The sequence below is a fragment of the Sinocyclocheilus rhinocerous genome, unplaced genomic scaffold (assembly GCF_001515625.1).
Source record: "Sinocyclocheilus rhinocerous isolate Xijiao unplaced genomic scaffold, SAMN03320098_v1.1 scaffold1097, whole genome shotgun sequence".
Taxonomy (NCBI): Eukaryota; Metazoa; Chordata; class Actinopteri; order Cypriniformes; family Cyprinidae; genus Sinocyclocheilus; species Sinocyclocheilus rhinocerous.
Genome location: NW_015630974.1, coordinates 245176 through 263534, shown reverse-complemented (window position 1 = coordinate 263534; position 18359 = coordinate 245176). Strand labels below are relative to the sequence as shown.

At 38.4% G+C, this 18359-nt stretch overlaps 1 protein-coding gene across 1 annotated transcript in view; it reads right to left on the bottom strand.

The window, feature by feature from the left end:
• The window catches only part of LOC107740791 (PH and SEC7 domain-containing protein 3-like), a 105746-nt gene that overhangs the window by 72490 nt on the left and 14897 nt on the right, over window positions 1–18359 (bottom strand). The window contains exons 2-4 of the mRNA XM_016553292.1: window positions 17787–17898; window positions 12881–13769; window positions 9756–10145 (exon numbers count right to left, since the gene is read on the bottom strand). Coding sequence (XP_016408778.1) covers window positions 9756–10145; window positions 12881–13769; window positions 17787–17898 — 1391 coding nt within the window. The remainder of the gene's footprint in view (window positions 1–9755; window positions 10146–12880; window positions 13770–17786; window positions 17899–18359) is intronic.

Sequence of the window (18359 nt, the reverse complement as noted above, 5' to 3'; positions counted from 1 at the left end):
GTGTACGTTTTTTTTAACAATTCTTTGCAAATCGCCTTTCCTAATAATGTGCTAGTTAGCAAGTTTCACGATGAATGCAGCTAAAGTAAACAGTCTCTCTGAGAGCGGCTCGGAAGAGAGGGGCGGGATCAGCAGAGCTCATTATCATTTAAAGGAAAATGCTACAAAACGACTTGCTCTGAAAAGAGCTGTTTTTGACAGGGTAAAAAATTTGTTGTTTTACACTACCATTGAGAAATTTTAACCAAACTATGTTACAGACTTTTCATTAAGACCCTAAAGAATCATATCAACTTGTGGATAATGGGCATCCGATGACCCCTTTAAGGTGGGTGTGTCTGCTGCGCACTTGCCGACACAGTTACTGTAACTGATCCAACATAAAACATATTTCTTTATGTAAATATTTATGCAGGAAATATTAAACATGAACATATATCTGGTGTTATTATCAGAAACTGATTAGAATTTACTATAAATATTATCCTCTTACTATATTGCTCTATATTGTATTGAAATTCAAAGCTTACCATGCATCATCTTGGAAATAAAGCTTCATGTCTAAGTCTGTACCGTATGTAGTCGCCGTAATTTCTCTTAATGATGTTATGATGCATGTATTTTTTATGTCCTGATGGAGGAACATCTATTTCAGACTCTTCAAGATCACGCAAGTTCTGTGGCGTTTTACTAGCTTTACCATTTAAGAGTAGAATGTTGCATGTGTGCTTAATTAATTATTAATTTAACCAATGTTTAAATCATTGTTAAAACATTTGCAATTAGCCTACTGTACGAATAAAAACAATAAAACAACATAATTTCATAAACAGAGAAGGTGAATTAAGGTACGCCTAAACAAAGCACAGAACTTTATTCAAATTGAGCACTTTGTCATTTGCAATACATATGTTGAGGATCTCGTCCGTCTGATGTTTATCATGTTCATCTGATGTTCGCTACTGTAATGAATATGAACGTGACTTTTTAAAGAGCAGGTCATATGGGTTTTCGAAAAAATATATTTTTTGCCGTTTGCAACGTAGCTATCCTTCAATGTAAACAGTCTGAAAAATTGTTAATCAAAAAAAGTGCATGATAAATAAAGATATCGTCTCTCAAAAGAAAGAGTCGACTCTGAACCGCCTTAAAAAGTCGTCATATTTTCGAATCTTCTGCCTGTTACCTATATACGTCACAAGGTAACACATTTGCATAATCCCCGCCTGCCCGCGAAATACGAACACTCTGACCTGCCCACAAACACTTCCGCTAGTTAGTGTGTTTACATCAGGTCGAGAAGACGCTGTGTTTTCAGCCTCACTGGGCATTCTAACACAGTTCCCACACGTGAACCTCAAATAAGTAAATAATAATTATAATGAATGCAATAATACTGCTGTCACATCACGTAAAGTACCACATTCAAAGTTTAAACTTACCACTGAGAAACATCCTCATCAAGTCATGCTTGCGATGGAGTTTCCGGTTGAGCGACTTCATCGGGCTCGATTTGATAAGGTAATATCGATGCCATTTTTGTATGCTTACAGCATCTTTGATTACAAGTAACCCTCCAGAGCAAAAAATTTATTATGGTAATGGGCGTTTCGTTCCCGACACACATTGTATACGGAAAGACCAATCACAACAGACTTAGCCAGCTGACCAATCAGAGCAGAGCAGGTTTATGGAAGGGAGGGGTTTACAGACCTTACGCTCAGAACTGCTTCGAACGAATTGAAAAATGATTCTAATATTCAATGTATATTCTGAGAAAATTACAATGTTTTCTGACCTTAGATGTATTTAAACCTGTTGTACACACATTAGGACACTTTAAAATACCATATGACCTGCTCTTTAATACGCAGGGGAAATTCCATTGACATGCATAAGATGTTTGCGTTGTAAGAATGTACAGGGACACTTCAGATAATAACACTGACTCTTTAGGTGATGATTTCACATTAAAATCGTACGTTTTCCTGTTAATTCAACAGAATGTATGGGAATACTAGGGAATACCAATATGGCGGCACACGGCTTCACTTTTAGGATGTCATAAGCAATCCAGTTCTCTATTATAGATCAGTCGTTGTAACATAAGGACAAAGTAGGGCTGGGCGATATAGCTAAAAATTTTATCAACGATATAATGTTTCATATCGTTCGGTATCGATAATTATTGACATTTTTTATAACCTTTTTTAAAACAAAAAGCAATAGAATTTTTTTTTCTAAATTTAAACACTGTATTTATAATTAACACAATTTACACAAACAACAAATTTTTGTCGAACATTTTTTCTATCGATATTGAAGAAGGTGTACCGTCGATAAATATCGATACCGTTTTATCGCCCAGGCCTAGGTCAAAGGTCAAAAACGAAACGTATTTATGGATGAATCTTTCACAAAATAGATATCAGAATCAGGAAATCAAGAATCATACTTCATGTTTCAGAATACATCTTAATAAGACCATTTCCTACATAGAGCTCCCCAAATATCACAGCAGGATCTGTATCATGGGAATATGAAATGATTTCCTCTCCCATGATACTAAAGCAGGAAGTCATTCTTCCACAACAGACAACTGAAATAAAATGCCACAGATTTAATTAAATCATACAGAAAGCTCCAACACAACTACTGCACAAGAGAGACAGATCCAGCCTAGCACAGAAAACAGACCAAATACTGAAGATCACCTGCACAAACAGTGAAGACATTTACCACATCACCATCCTGAGCCAACGACAGTAGAGGAGAGGCACTGACCTGAGAACAGACCAAAGTCCAAAAATATCAAGGATCGGTGGATGTACACTTGATGATCAGAGTTACAGAAAGTGTTCTGCAATAGCAACAGACCAGAGCACTTGAGATAAAGGTCTGAAAGCGCCTCCCTCCATCTGTACTACAGAATGGTGGAGGGGCCAAACAGCACTGAACAAAGTTAGTTTTTCATTCCCTCGCACTGAAAGTATGAAGTGAAAGCCTGCACCCTCCCACCCTTTACAAACATTCTCCAACTTCCTTATTCCTGCTCCCACATTTCAACAGCACTTAGATTGACCTCAGATTCTCTCTGGGCGTCTACGGAGCGCCGGAATAACAGCAGACGATGCCGCGCTAACTGATACAGCCTGTTCTTCCAGCAGATTACCACAAGAATGCTTCCCAGTGTTTCTGCGGCAGAAGTCCCTGCAAAAGCACAGAGCCGGTACGCATTTGTGTGTGTGTTGACCTCCAGAAGGATCTGTGTGCAGATATCTGAGGCTGTACGGTTGTTTGTGCTGCTTTATCCTGAGATGAGGTGGAGGCTGTAAAGGGCTCAGCCTTGAGCAGAAAGGCAGGCCGGTGAAATATGAGGCTGATGAGCAACGACTCAGACTCGCTAGAGTCAGCCAACACACACACAGCATCTCTCTCCTCCAGTCAGATCTCGGCCGGGTCAGTAGATTAGCAGGGTGTGTGCTGATCAATTCAATCCCAGCAGATCAGCCGTCAGACTGATGAATACTGAAACACTCTGAACACAAACAAGTGTCAATGACACTTTCAGGATTCCCTTCTTGTGCTTTCCATAATGTCTCCAGATCTCATTCATGTACTATGATATGTGCTCATAAGATTATATCTAGCTAGATCTGAAATATGAATGGTGCTTTGAGCTAAATTCACCACCACTTTGTCAGGGTCTTGCTTTAATAAATCAATAAGGTGTTCTTTGTGACTACTAGAGCATTGCTATGTAGTTACAACAGGGTTCAGAGTGGTTTTTAGGACATTGATATGCAGCTACTAGGGTTTTGGGTGGTTGCTAGGGCTTTGCTATGTGATTACTAAGCTATTCTGAGTGTTTTTAGGGTATTGATAACCAGTTGCTACGATTCTGGGCAGTTGCTAAGTTGTTGTTACTGTATGTGATTACTGAGGTGTTCTGAGTGTTTTTTAAGACATTGATATGCAGTTGCTAGGGTCACACCATATCAATTAATTCAATCAGAATGTTTCCCCAAGTTAAGGATGACAGATACATTCACTGTACTAACTGCACTTTGAGTTGGAAAATGTGGAAGAGCGCATTCATGTACAGTACCAGACTTCAGTTCATTCAGGTACTCCACTACAATATTACAGAAGAATTCTGCTTGAAACATCACATTTTTGGGATTTTTTTTTGCAGTTTGCATGCAACATGCAATAAGAGGCTGATGTAGTAAATGTAGTATGTAGTGACAAAATTAAGAGACCCTCACCCATACCCCCAACAAAACTGACCACAATGGATGAAGAAGACACAGGCAAAATGTATGAGTGGAGAAATGAAGGGTCGTTAAATGAAACAGGTCTGTGTGCGGGACAGTGAGCATACAGACGCCTGGCACCGGGCCGCTGGTGCTGACTCACACCTCCAGCACTGGCACAAACCCAGAGCGCTGCTGAGAGCCACTTCCTCTAGAGCAGCTGAGGGCCCATGACGCCCCATCACATGACATCAGCACCTGCCACACACACTGTTTACCTCCGCGTGCGTGACCATGTGGAAGTAAAGGGTGACACCTCACAGAGCAGAAGAACTGAACACTGCTTTAATCAGCATTACTGAGAACAAGGCTTATGGTCTGGGGACAAGCGCTGAGGAATATAAATAGCATGATGACTTAGAAAAGCAATTAATTTCCTCCCAAACAGCCCAATTTCACAAACACACCATTACTTATGCAGAGTAAATACTAACATTAACTGCATGTTTGTGCATTTAGAGCTCTCAGAGAAATACTGCAATCTATAAAATCCTGATGGAAGGCTAGACAGTCTGTAGCAGACAACATCACATTAATGATGAAGCTGCTTGCAAAAATGACATCATTAAAAACTAGCAAAAGAAAGTTTATCAAGACTTTATCATGTTTTGAATGTTGGTTTGACAAAGCCTTACCTGAGTTTAAAACAGCATATTAGGATGTTGTTTAGAACAAACACTTGCGCTCACATTTACTGTTGTTCAACAAATTTTTCTCCATTGTGAAATGTTATTTTAATAAGATTCTGTGTAATGGAAAATTTTGTGTGAGGCTGAAAGATTTTGCAATGGTTTTAAGCTGTTTTTTTCACGCTGACCAGCAGAAGGCTGCTTGGTTTGAAAGTGACTTCTGTGTGAGCTGTGCTTCATAGATATAGTATTGACAATAGACAAAGTACCTTTTTTGTTCACAAAATTTCACAGAATTCGTGTGAACAACTTGAACCCGATGCAGAATTTGAGGAGCCAGTCAATTCCTATTGAAATGACTGGATTTTTCCCACCAAAATTTGCTGTAAATGTGACAGCACCTTATTTGTGACCCTGGAGCACAAAAGCAGTCTTAAGTCGCTGGGGTATATTTGTAGCAATAGCCAAAAATACATTGTATGGGTCAAAATTATAGATTTCTCAAATAGTTGTATCTCAGCCAAATATCGTCCGATCCTAACAAACCATACATCAATGGAAAGCTTATTTATTCAGCTTTCAGATGATGTATAAATCTCAATTTCGAGAAATTGACCCTTATGACTGGTTTTGTGGTCCAGGGTCACATTTGTCTTTTACCGAAGTTTTTGCTAACATGACCACACCTTTACCCTAATACAAGCAATTTCCTGATCGTTTTTATTCCCTTTATTATCAAATTAAATAGCCTGCATTTGCGCTCAAGACAGGAAATTGTTCGTATACAACAATAAATTAACAGCGTATACAGGTAAAGGTTTCAATGATCTCGACTCAGCAGTAGATGAGTAATGAAATTACAATACAGGCAACTATATATTCATTATAACATTTACAGTTATCATCATTCATGATGTGCTTCAGGATCAGCCCACTGGAGTCATGAGGGAGGGGAGACTCACACAAAGACAGGAAAGCTTCAACCTTTCAGCAGTAGAGGACATTCACAGCGGACAGATGCGGGAGCTGCTGCAGTCTCACACACACACACACACACACACACACACACACTCACTCTTGCGCGAATACTCTTGTGCGCACACTCTCACACACACTCTTACATGCACTCTTACCATTACACACACACATTCACTCTCTCCTACGCAAACACTCTTTTGCGCACACACTCACACACACACTCACTCTCTCACTTACTCTTGCGTGCACACTCTTGTGCACACTCACACACACACTCACTTTCTCTCGCGCACTCTTGTGCGAATACTCTTGCATGCACACTCACTCACACTCTCACACACACACACTCACATGCAGTCTCACACACACACACACACACACACACACACACGTGCGCGCCGGGAGCAGCTGCCACGGCGTCTGAGAAGCGTGTCATGCAATACAAAGGTCAAGACTTACTGGACGGACGCTTGCTCGGCATCGGACAGGCCCAGCTGGGAAAAGCAGCCGGACATTACGGAGCCCATGAGAGTCGGTCGGCGGTGCGTGTGGACGAACTCCTGATGCTCGGCTCTGACCTACATGGAGACGGCGCGAGCGGTTTCCTGCGGGCTGCTAGGACACGGTGCTCTGTTTGTGCTTATTCATTACTGTAGCAAGTCTCATCACTACAGCCGCTGCGCTCAACTCCGGCGTCTCGCTCCGGCCGAGCAGGCAGACGGGTGGAGGGGGGGCAGGGCCGAACACGCGTGTGTGAATGGAGCGATAGAGCGATGTGCTTTATTTACATCCATCATGCTCTGGGGCACGAGGCTGCGCTGGAGCTATAAATAACAGCAGGGCTGAAGGCTCTGATGATCAGGAAATGTAGCGTGATTTCTGACGAGTGTGCGGGTGAGGATGCATGTTTACTGATCGCTATTGTTATGCTGTGGTAGACTGTGTTTCTCTCGGTGCATGTTGGACTCAAATGTGACCCTGGAGCACAAAAGCAGTCTTAAGTCGCTGGGGTATATTTGCAGCAACCGCCAACAATACATTGTATGGGTCAAAATGATTGATTTTTCTTTTATGCCAAAAATCATTAGGATATTAAGTAAAGATCATGTTCCATGAAGATAGTTTGTAAATTTACTACAGTAAATATATCAAAACGTAATTTTTGATTAGTAACATGCATTGCTAAGAACTTCATTTGGACAACTTTAAAGATGATTTTCTCAATATTTAGATTTTTTTGCACCCTCAGATTCCAGATTTTCAAATAGTTGTATCTCGACCAAATATTGTCCTATCCTAACAAACCATACATCAATGGAAATATTATTTATTCAGCTTTCAGATGATGCATACATCTCAATTTAAAAAAATTGACCCTTATGACTGGTTTTGTGGTCCAGGGTCACAAATGTGTTTTACAAATTATATTATATCCATACATAAGCACTGGTTCACCAAATTCTACACATGAGAGGTTGAGTGAATGCAGTCAACAGCAGGTTTAATAAAGTGCTTAATAAGCTCAAAGCTGCATTCACTCATCTATAAAACACAAGAGCTCCTTCACTCCTGTGCAGTTTGAACTCGGCTGATCTGTGTCTCATTAGTCTTCTGAGTGCTTCATCTTCTTCTGTACACACAGATCAGTTATTTACAGAAATCTCAACTGTATTGTACAAAATATTAATTCCAAACCCATAAAAACTGAATCCACTTCAAACCCACATAGTGTTAACAGAATTAGTACAGTGTGACGTAACTGCTAATGCAGTGGTGTCACTCTCTTTTGGAAACTATCTTCTAGAAAATGACATATCGGTTTGTGTCTTGACTCATTCTGACGCCAGTTTTTCTCCAAACCATCATTTCTCCCATCAGCCATGCAGTCTCAAGTAGTGAGATGTTTAAAAGTAACATCAACAGCAAAAAAAACTAGGTTCTTCTGATTTTTATCAAGCTTATTTTGCGATAATGACATGGTTATTGTACATTATTCCTCTGATTTTTATATTGATGCATTTAAAAAAAAAAATACACTACCATTCAAAAGTATGGGAAAAGAATACTGAAGAAAATGTATCACAGTTTCCCAAAAAATATTGTGCAGCACAACTGTTTTCAGCATTGATAATAACCAGAAATGTATCTTGAGCAGCAAATCAGCATATTAGAATGATTTCTGAAGATCATGTGACACTGAAGACTGGAGTAATGATGCTGAAAGACTGGAGTAATGATGCTGAAAATACAGCTTTGAGCACAGAAATAAATTACATTTTAAAATATATTCACATTGATAACAGTTAACATTCAAAAGCTTGAAAACCCTTATTTATCTCTTGTTGCTAATTTCACTTATGTTCAAACCAGCAAATACCAAACAGCTTAAATCACAGGGATCCACAAGACATCAAAAACATTACTATAATTTGTGAGTTCAGCGGTGTATTTAAAAGCATTTGTCTTTGCAGTGTTTATATGGCCACAGAGGAAGTATAATCAGGTATAAAATGAGCTTCAATGACAATAAACACAAAATCATGAAAGTGTTCTGAAACTGTGAACAGCAAATCAATATGAAAGTATCAACATCAGCAAAATTAAAAATAGTTTTGCTGTACTGCCATAACTAGATCTACTACTTTCTGGTTTAGTTAATATGACAAATTATTATTACAGTTGATTTTTATTGGAATTAATACGTAATTTAAGGATGGTGGTTTTCAAAATAATCACTAGAATAAACGCTGTCACGCTGTCAGTGTGAAAACCCCTTAACACTGATTTTTCACTCGTTGACACATCTGGTTAGCACAGTGTTTATTCTGTTTATTCCAATTCCTATTATTAATAAATAAGTAAAAATAAATAATAATAAATGATTAATAAATTCGTTTTTTTTTTAAACTTTTAATCAAACACTGATGTCACTACCAGAGGAATTTGGTGTTTGCTGGCGTTTATGGACCACCCTTAAGAAGACCCCTTTATCCTTTTTATAGTTTTATATTTAACATGATATATTTTTTTTTTCTTTACTTCATCTGACCTTTGTGACACCACATTCTGAATGAGTCTGATGTCTTTCAGGCACGTTTAGAATCAACACCATGACAGGCACACAAAACAACTCAACATTAAAGGGACAGTTCACCCAAAAATTACAATTCCGTCATCATTTACTCACCCTCAAGATGTTGTAAAAAACTATGGCTACTGTCAACTGTCTGATTACCAACAATCTTCAAAATATCTTCTGAAGAAAGAAACTCATACAGTTTTGGAATGAGTAGAGGGTGAGTAAATGATGAATTGTCATTTTTGAGTGAACAGTCCCTTTAACATCAACTCTAATTTATGAATTACAGTCATTGTCCAAATATCTTGCAAAATTCCTTACTGAACCAGAATTATTTTTGTATCATTGAGATATTATTATAGTTACTATTCATATTTTTAATTGCTTTTAATGTCAATATAGTTTTTATTCATTTATATTATTATTTTATTTTACTTTTATTTGTAGTTGTTTTAGTACATCAACTAAATAAACTAAATGAAAATGAAATGTTTCCTTGGCGACTAGCCGAAACAAAAAATAATGGTCTGAACTTGTAAGTGAAATAGAAAAGACTTTTCAGCAGAGGGCGCCACATAATCAACTCAAGCCTCCACGTTTTCTCCAGTACACAAGCTCTTCAGCACAACAACAATAACAAAACAATGCTCAGTGCTGAGAATGATTGCAACACTGCATGCAATACATGAAAAAAGTCAAAGAGTTGTCGGCCATTCTTTCAGCATTTTTATACGTTGAACTGCATGGTCTTACCTTAAACAGCCCTGCAGCCAGTCTCTGGAGTCCTTGTCGTTTAAACCGTTTGCTAGAGCTGCTCCCGCATCCTCGCAGCCCGCTGAGAGAAACGAAGAGGTCACCTCTAGAGCTGCCCTGCCGCTCTGCTCTGTGGCGGTGACGCTCAGCACCTCAGCGTCCGAGCTCAGGAACAGACTTCTGTCCTTGAGTCGCTGCTGAATCATGGGAGTGAGGGGGATGTCGAAGGCAAACGAGGCTCCTGGAGCGCTGTGAGAGCTGGGTTCAGGTGCAGGGTTGGACAGATTGTCCATGCTACTGTAGAGAGTCCCCTGCAGACGCTCCGACTCCAGGATGATCTCAAACTGGCAGCTGAAGACATCTGTGGCGTCACTCTCACCTGCAGCAGGACTCCTGAAACAGGCAGAAAGACAAACACATCTCAATAGCAGCACACCACAAAGTGTGACACTAAACAGGAAGATGTAAACAGAAGTTGACTTGTGTTTACATTTCCTATTTGAGGAGTGTGTTTAAAGTCCTTTTCCACAGATACAACTCAAGCATTTACTATTCAGCTTTCATATGATGTATAAATCTCAATTTCGAAAAATTGACCCTTATGACTGGTTTTGTGGTCCAGGGTCACATATGTTCATTTGTCAACTTAAGCCATAATCTCACAAAATCACACCTGAAAATGAAACGAATAAGACAAATTATATTTGCATAAAAACAATAAAGCCTTTTTAGTACCATTCATTTATGAATTAATCACATTTCCTCTCAAACCATTGTTTCCATAACGCATTCAGACTTCTGAGGTTTTAGTAAGTGTCATTATTATTACAAATTTTATTACTGGAATTGTACAATCAAATAGTGTCATGACATAAAAACTTAACTAAGTACTTAACATATGTATTTATTTATTTATTCATTTATTGTATTACTAAAGCAATAAGCCCAAGAAGTTGAAGCGAAGTCGATGCGAAGCGGAGTGCCTAAAACCCCCTTAGCTGTTATAAATTCACTGTAAACCACGGCTTCACGGGGCTTACTGCTTTTATAAAACGGTTATTCTATATACGTAGTTAGGTTTCACAAAATAAAACAGAGCAAATAAAGTGTAATGATATTAATATAAACAGTATTCTTCCACCAAACAATGTAGTTCCTCAGAAACAGTTGTGGTTCCAACAAAGTGGTTGCCAAGCAACAGACAAACGTAAACAAAGGTGTATTAGTAATTTACAAAAGCTTTGAATGTGGCTCAGCCAATCAGAATCAAGGACCGGAACTCTCCGTTTTATAATACTATTTTTGGCTGGGTTATAGTAATGAAAATGTATTCTGTAATAAACAATTAATTATTCTGAATATTATTATGATTATTAATTATTATGAAATAAATTATTATGAAAATAAAATAAATGTAGTTTTGTTTCTGCAAAGCATTATTTATGAGCCATATATGTTCTGGACAAATTCATAAGAGTCACCCACAGGAAGCTGAAAAATGCTTGATTCTATTATAAAACCACAAGCCTCGTTCCTCTTAGCAACTCAGAGTGAACACAACGCTTCCTCTATATCGTGCTTGATCATTTCTTACGAAGACCAAGCAGAAAGGATAAAGGAAGCGAAACCGATAATTAGAGAACTGAATATATAAAGTAACTAGATTAGTTGATGAACAGCACAATTGCACTTAGTATTGCACTTAGCATAAGGTGCAGCTGTGTACATCTCTCATTCTAGACAGCTTTTACTGACCTCAGTGAGCTGCCTACATAGCCATCATAGGTGCGCTCCTGAAGTAACCGCTATTTATAAATTATGCTGGTAACACTTTAGATTAGGGAACACATATTCACCATTAACTTTTTCCCCTCAATAAACTCAATAAACATTTGCTGCTTATTGATTGTAAGTAAGGGAGTTGGTGTAGTTGTTTTTAAGTTTAGGTATTGGGTAGGTTTAAGGGATCTAGAATATGGTCATGCAGAATAAGGCATTAATATATGTGCTTTACAAGTACTAATAAACAGCCAATATGCTAGTAATCTGCATGCTAATAATCAACTAGTGAATAGTGTTCCCTAATCTAAACTGTTATCATTACGCTGCCTTCTATATTGTGGCAGTACCAAAATGCAATGCAACAGTCAGTCAGGAATAATCATTCCAAGATGGCAAACAAGTCAAGAAAAAAATGCATATTATAAATATATTAATCTTTTAATTTAATACCAAAAAACATCAAACATCTGTGTAGAGCATTTAAATCAGTCACTTATGGCATTTAAAATGTTGTCTATGTAACAAGGCAGAGCTAGTGTTACTAGAGCTGAGAATTATGTTATTGTGTATGGTGAGATAAGAAATACAATACTGATTATTTTAAATGTTAAAGCGTTTGATAACCAATAAGCAAAATCGCTTTTTAATTGTTTTATTTTTGGATTTTTCCACATAACAATTTAAAAGTTTTTTTTTTTTTTAAACATATGCATCGTTAAAATTGTATTAAAACATGTTAATAATACAATAATTATATAAATAGTTACATAAAAAACATTTATGAAAACAAAACAATTAATTTTTGTCAAGAATATTAATAATTGTTAATAATATTGATTATAAAAATATAAGGAGTTAATTTACCTGTGAACACCGTTGTTTCCTGTTGAACGAAAGCCAATTTAATGCTACTGGTGGGTACTATTTTTAGAATTGAATTAAAAGTACAAAAGTATCATATAAAATTGCTTGCTCATGTCGATTAGTGGTTTCACTCTACTATCTAACAGGCTTTTGACAAGTGAGGACTGCGATGCAGAGGTACTGTACCTGTCTGAGCCGTTCTCTGCTGGATTGTGATCGGGTCTCAGCACACGCCCCTGTGGCACTCCTGTGGCTTCTGTATGCTGCGCGTCCAGAGTCACTTCCTCTTTCACGCTGCAGCTCTGGTACGTTCCGTTCTGCATCTCTCCGTTCACGAGGCTCTCCCTGCTCTCCACAAACCGCAGCTTCTTCGGCGGCTTGTCCCGCAGTTTGCCCCCCTCCAGAAAGACGCTGAAGATGCCCGGGATCTTGGCCAGAATTTTATTGGACTATCTAACAGGCTTTTGACAAGTGAGGACTGCGATGCAGAGGTACTGTACCTGTCTGAGCCGTTCTCTGCTGGATTGTGATCGGGTCTCAGCACACGCCCCTGTGGCACTCCTGTGGCTTCTGTATGTTGCGCGTCCAGAGTCACTTCCTCTTTCACGCTGCAGCTCTGGTACGTTCCGTTCTGCATCTCTCCGTTCACGAGGCTCTCCCTGCTCTCCACAAACCGCAGCTTCTTCAGCGGCTTGTCCCGCAGTTTGCCCCCCTCCAGAAAGACGCTGAAGATGCCCGGGATCTTGGCCAGAATTTTATTGGATTCCTCTAGAGACTCATCCACCAGTTCTGCCGTGGGGTCGTCGTCCGTCCTACTGGGCGAGGGTGACTCGACCCTCTTGCCCTCCATCTCCTTTCCAGCGTTTTCTTGGGAGGGCACCTCTGAGGGCTGCTCCACATGTGCTGCAGCTCGAGTTGAGCTGGCGTCAGGTTTATTTTGGCTGGCCGGTGCATTCCTGGGGTCTCGACTGGGCCCAGAGCTGAAGCAGCTCAGCTCGTTTGCGGCCGCCATAACTGAGCTGGGGTCCTTTATGAGCGCCTCGCACCACGAGTCAAACAGCAGGGAGTCTCCTGCTAACTCGGACTGGCCGTTCTGAATGTCCAGGCCCTGCTTGGCCATATCCAGTTGTGACGGCGGGGTTTCGTTTTGCCCGTTGCAGGGGATCATGGGTGAGGCGGCGGCGGTGTCTCCTGACGTCGAGTCCTCTTCGGCCGCAGCATGCTGACTCCGAGCGGTCAGGCCGCTCAATAGGTTTGACAGCTCCCTGTCAATTTCCTGGAAGAGCGACGTCTCGTCAATGTCATCATCATCAAGAGCGGACTCAAGACCTGAGCCGCTTTCCTGTTTCTCTTGGGTTGGAGAGGCGACTGTTTGACAAACCAAAAAATTAAGATTACAGATCATTAGGTGTTAACTCTGGATCTGCTGAAACAGTCAGTGATAGCTGTTTATTAAGCAATAATAATTATTATAATAATAAGGTTACTTGCGCAACCAACTGAAAATGAAATCTTCCCAAATTTTTTGTGTGTGCAGTCGGTCGTGGGGTGCAGAGTGTTTCATCTGTATGTGTGTTATGGCCAATCGTGTGTGAAAGTGTTTTACATGAGAAAGTACAAATGTATCACTTGTGTATGTATTTTAAGGTGTCCTTGTTACAGTGTAAAAACACAATTAAGTACTGAATAATATTAATTAACGACACATACTTACTTTTTTTTACAAATATCATGCATTATTAAATTCATAAATTGATATGTAAGTTGCACCACGTGATATTTTACAACCTGAACTAACCATTCCTTGTCATAAAAGGTCAAATAATTTAATATATAAAGAGACTTATTGACACAGTCATGATATCATGTCCTTTTTTATGTTTTCTCAGCATATTTCTGCATTTCGGTTACACCACATGTTTTTGATTTAACAAACAAAAGTTTTTCATATATTAAGTAGTTTTTTCCCCAAAGAGCTGTAAGAAAGTTTTTCTTTCCAATAATTTACGGAAAATTTTTATTCATCATGATATCAGGACAATGATATAATCCTGACATTTTTTACTTTATGCTCTTTCAAAAATATAAAACAGAATTTTTTATTCAGAAATTAAAAACTTGCTCCTCATAGAAAATGTGTATTCAAACCACTGTATGTGTGATTTTAATTTTTAATGCTGAAATGAAAGCACTGGTCATCATGAAATGTGAGGGTCTGTAAAACATTAAACATTAAGCATCAAGCGGATCAGCCATTTTTGTTCAGAACTGTTCAAACACCAGGTGGCAGCATTTGACTATGGATGATTTAACAGACTGAATAAAAATGTACTGTAAACAAAATTTGAACAAAAACATCAGGCTGCATCCCAATGCACTTACAATACAGTACAGTACAGTATGTGAGAAAGATTTGACACTTCAGCCACACTGTCTGCATGTGGAAGGACAGAAAATATCAAAGCAAAACAACTGACAAAAAAGTTTGAAAAGATAAAACCATAGATCTAGTGTACAAAATTAAGACAAAAAAATATTCTGACATTTAGGTTAAATACATCTAAACATTTGAGTTAGGTAAAACGTATGGTCACACTTTATTTTAAGGTCCAATTCTCGCTTTTGACAAACCATTAATTACGACTTTTGCCTCAATAAACTCAGAATTTGCTGCTTATTTATAGTTAATAAGGTACTTGTCATGCAGAAAACTGTATGTGCTTTATAAGTACTAATAAACAGCCAATATGTTAATAATAGGCATACTAATAAACAACTAATTAATAGTGAGAATCGGTCCCTATATTAAAGTGTTACCAATATATCACATATCATATTGATACTGTGCTTTGATTTAACATGTTAACAGTGAGCACTGTAAAACCCTCTCAGAAAAACTGGCTTCTGGTTTCTACAGGCAACAAAGCAGGGCTTGTGTACTAATTATTATTTGCAGGCAGCAGAACAACCTGTCAGATTTTGTGAGCTAAATGATGAGCAGAGCTAGATGCTTGTTGCATTTTAGTTTAGTCAAAGGGTCAAAAGTCGTCTCATCTGATGAGAAATATGCAAGTTTATGAGCCAAAACAGTCCAAAGCAGCTCTAAACAAATGTGTGGGTGGATTTTGATGTGAGAGACAAGAGGAGATGGACTTTTTCACTGGAGGAAGCGTTATTATGGATTATAAACTGGCCAGAAGCAATGGTTTGAAGTTACAATGCCTTGATGTATTTGTTTCGTACAAACACAAAGCTTTTCACTTCTCCAGATGTTAACTGATGGCCTGGAGTGGTGTGGATTACTTGTGGATTATTGTGATGTTTTTATCAGCTGTTTGGACTCTCATTCTGACGGCACCTATTCACTGCAGAGCATCCATTGCTGAGACACTGATGCAATGCTACATTTCTCCAGATCTGATGAAGAAACAAACACAACTACATCTTGGATGGCCTGAGGGTGAGAAAATGTTAATTTTTGGATGAACTATTGATTTAATCCACAATCCAAGACCAAGAGTTCACTGGTTTACAGAGATGAAATGTGGATAAAGTATATATAAATGTCTGTGAATGTTAGACTTAGGGTGCTTTCACACCTGGGCTGTTGTTTCGGAACCTGGCGCGTTTCCCCCCTTAGCTTGGTTTGTTTGGGCATATGTGAACATGACAATCGTGCTCGGATCCGCACCAAAACAATCGGTCTGAGATCACCTGAACGAGAACGAAAACGAACTCTGGAGCGGTTTGGTTGTAGTGAGAAAGCAATCCGATCTAACGGATCAACAAACCAGGCTATATCACAATTTATGATGGGTAAATACATAAGTTCCGTGAAAAGCATCAGCTTTGTTGTTTTGCTAATACCTCAAAATGAACCTGTGAATGTCTGTGGGTGAGCACGTCTTTACCATTCAAAAATCAAAGCGCACTTTATTTTATAATGCCGTCTTATTGCTCTTCTTTGTAGGTGCATTTTAAAAATGTTTTCCGATCAATCCTGGACTCCTGCTCAAAATGATAAATTATTATAACGACAGCTAAAAAAATAAATAAAATAAAATAAAAAAGAAACAATAAGCCCGCAAAGAGCCAATGAAATCTCTGAGCTTTGTGACTCACACTTCTGAAACAGGTTTCATCATGACGGCCGTTGAGACTGAAGCGTGACACACCAGAAACACAAAGATCTTGGAGGAGCATGTTTTGTGTGTGGTGCTTAACACACACACAGCAGCTCAATATAGCTGTCACTCCTCTACTGAGAGTTTAATCACACTCTGTGCAGTCCAATCCATTATGTCTGTGACATCCACATTCCACAACCAAATTAACTCCTCAAACATTTAAGGTAGTGACAGTCACATTTGTGAACAGAACCAAACTGAACAACTAGCTGATAATGCAGTGCTGCATCTTGGAAAATTGTAGCTCGAGAATGGATGCCACTGGATGCTAGAAAATCACAGAAAAAAAGCTATGTGTCTTCACTGCCTCACAAATTTTGATACTCTCTCCACTAAAGTTTCTCCCATCAGCCCTGTGGTCTTGGGGAAATACCATACATTACTCTCCACAGAGACCAATGTTGCAAGACCTCACTAGAAAAACTGGATCTGAAAAAACAAGCCACTGGCCTTTTTAAAATAAACCCAAATACATTCATAAATTTTATGAACTACTTTAATGAAACAAGAAGCCCTAAGATACTTATAAAAACTGAACATGGCAACACTAAAAGAAAACAGGCTGTTTACCAGCAGGTTTATGAGTCAGCGGGTGGTTTACTTAAAACTGTCGGACATAATGCATCAGTTGAATAGCATGAAATAGCCGACATCAAACAGGTCAAACTGATGCTCAAATGCTGCTATAATTATCACAACATCAATAATTGCAACTTTGGGAGAAAATCCCTCAATTGTCACGAGTCACTCTCAAAGTTCAAGGTTGTTGCCTCTGTCAAATATGTATTATTTATCATAAAATCATAGAAATGTACTCCTATGCACTTCCCCTTCCTTCAGTTTTCACCAGCAAAGCATTATGTTTGCTACAGTGTAAAGAGTGGCAACCTGCAACTGTTACCTTAAGAGCTATTTCTACCTTATCGCTTCTTAATCCTTTTGTTGTATTTTGGTCCAGTGATGTTAAATAGTGTTTCTGAATAAAAATAAAACAGTGAAAATAATTCAGTGTATTTAATGATTGTGTTTTGAAGAACTACACACAGAAGAACAGGATGTTACACATTTAGAAGAGTAAGGTGTAAGTGAAAGAGAAAATGTGTTACATGCAGTTTCAATTTACTAATACAATATATATATATATATAAACAATAATTACATGCGAGTATGCAAGAAGTATGCAAGAACATAAAAGTACCAGTATCTGATGAGCTTTCGTCTTCTGTCTTTCCGAAGAGAAACTCGTACTTGGCTTTGGCAACACTCTGTGCATGTGCAGAGGAGCTGCTGACCCGATCAAATGCTTCTCCCTGCAAGAACAAACCAGAATTAAACTTACATGCATTACATTAACATCATTTTAACCAGTTACCAGCTTCTTTGATGACAAAGCTGGTTCCAATATAGGCTTATCATTAGTTAAATCATCAGGAGGACATGTTGTCAGGCTCAACTAGGGATATGCCGGTATCAATTTTTCATGTTGCGATTAATTGCTAATGCTTTTAACACGGTATACGGTATTATCACGATACTGAAATTTAGTTTTAAAAAAAAGTGCTGTCATAATACAGTATAACAGGTTTAATAACTTTTTTCTTATAACAAAAATAACTGAACATTTAAATGCAATAAATACAGAAAAATGTATAAAGAACAATAAAGACCAATAGTATCACTTTACAATAAGACCTCATTAGTTAACCTTAGTTAATCAGAATCAGAATCAGAAGAGCTTTATTACCAAGTATGTTTACACACACAAGGAATT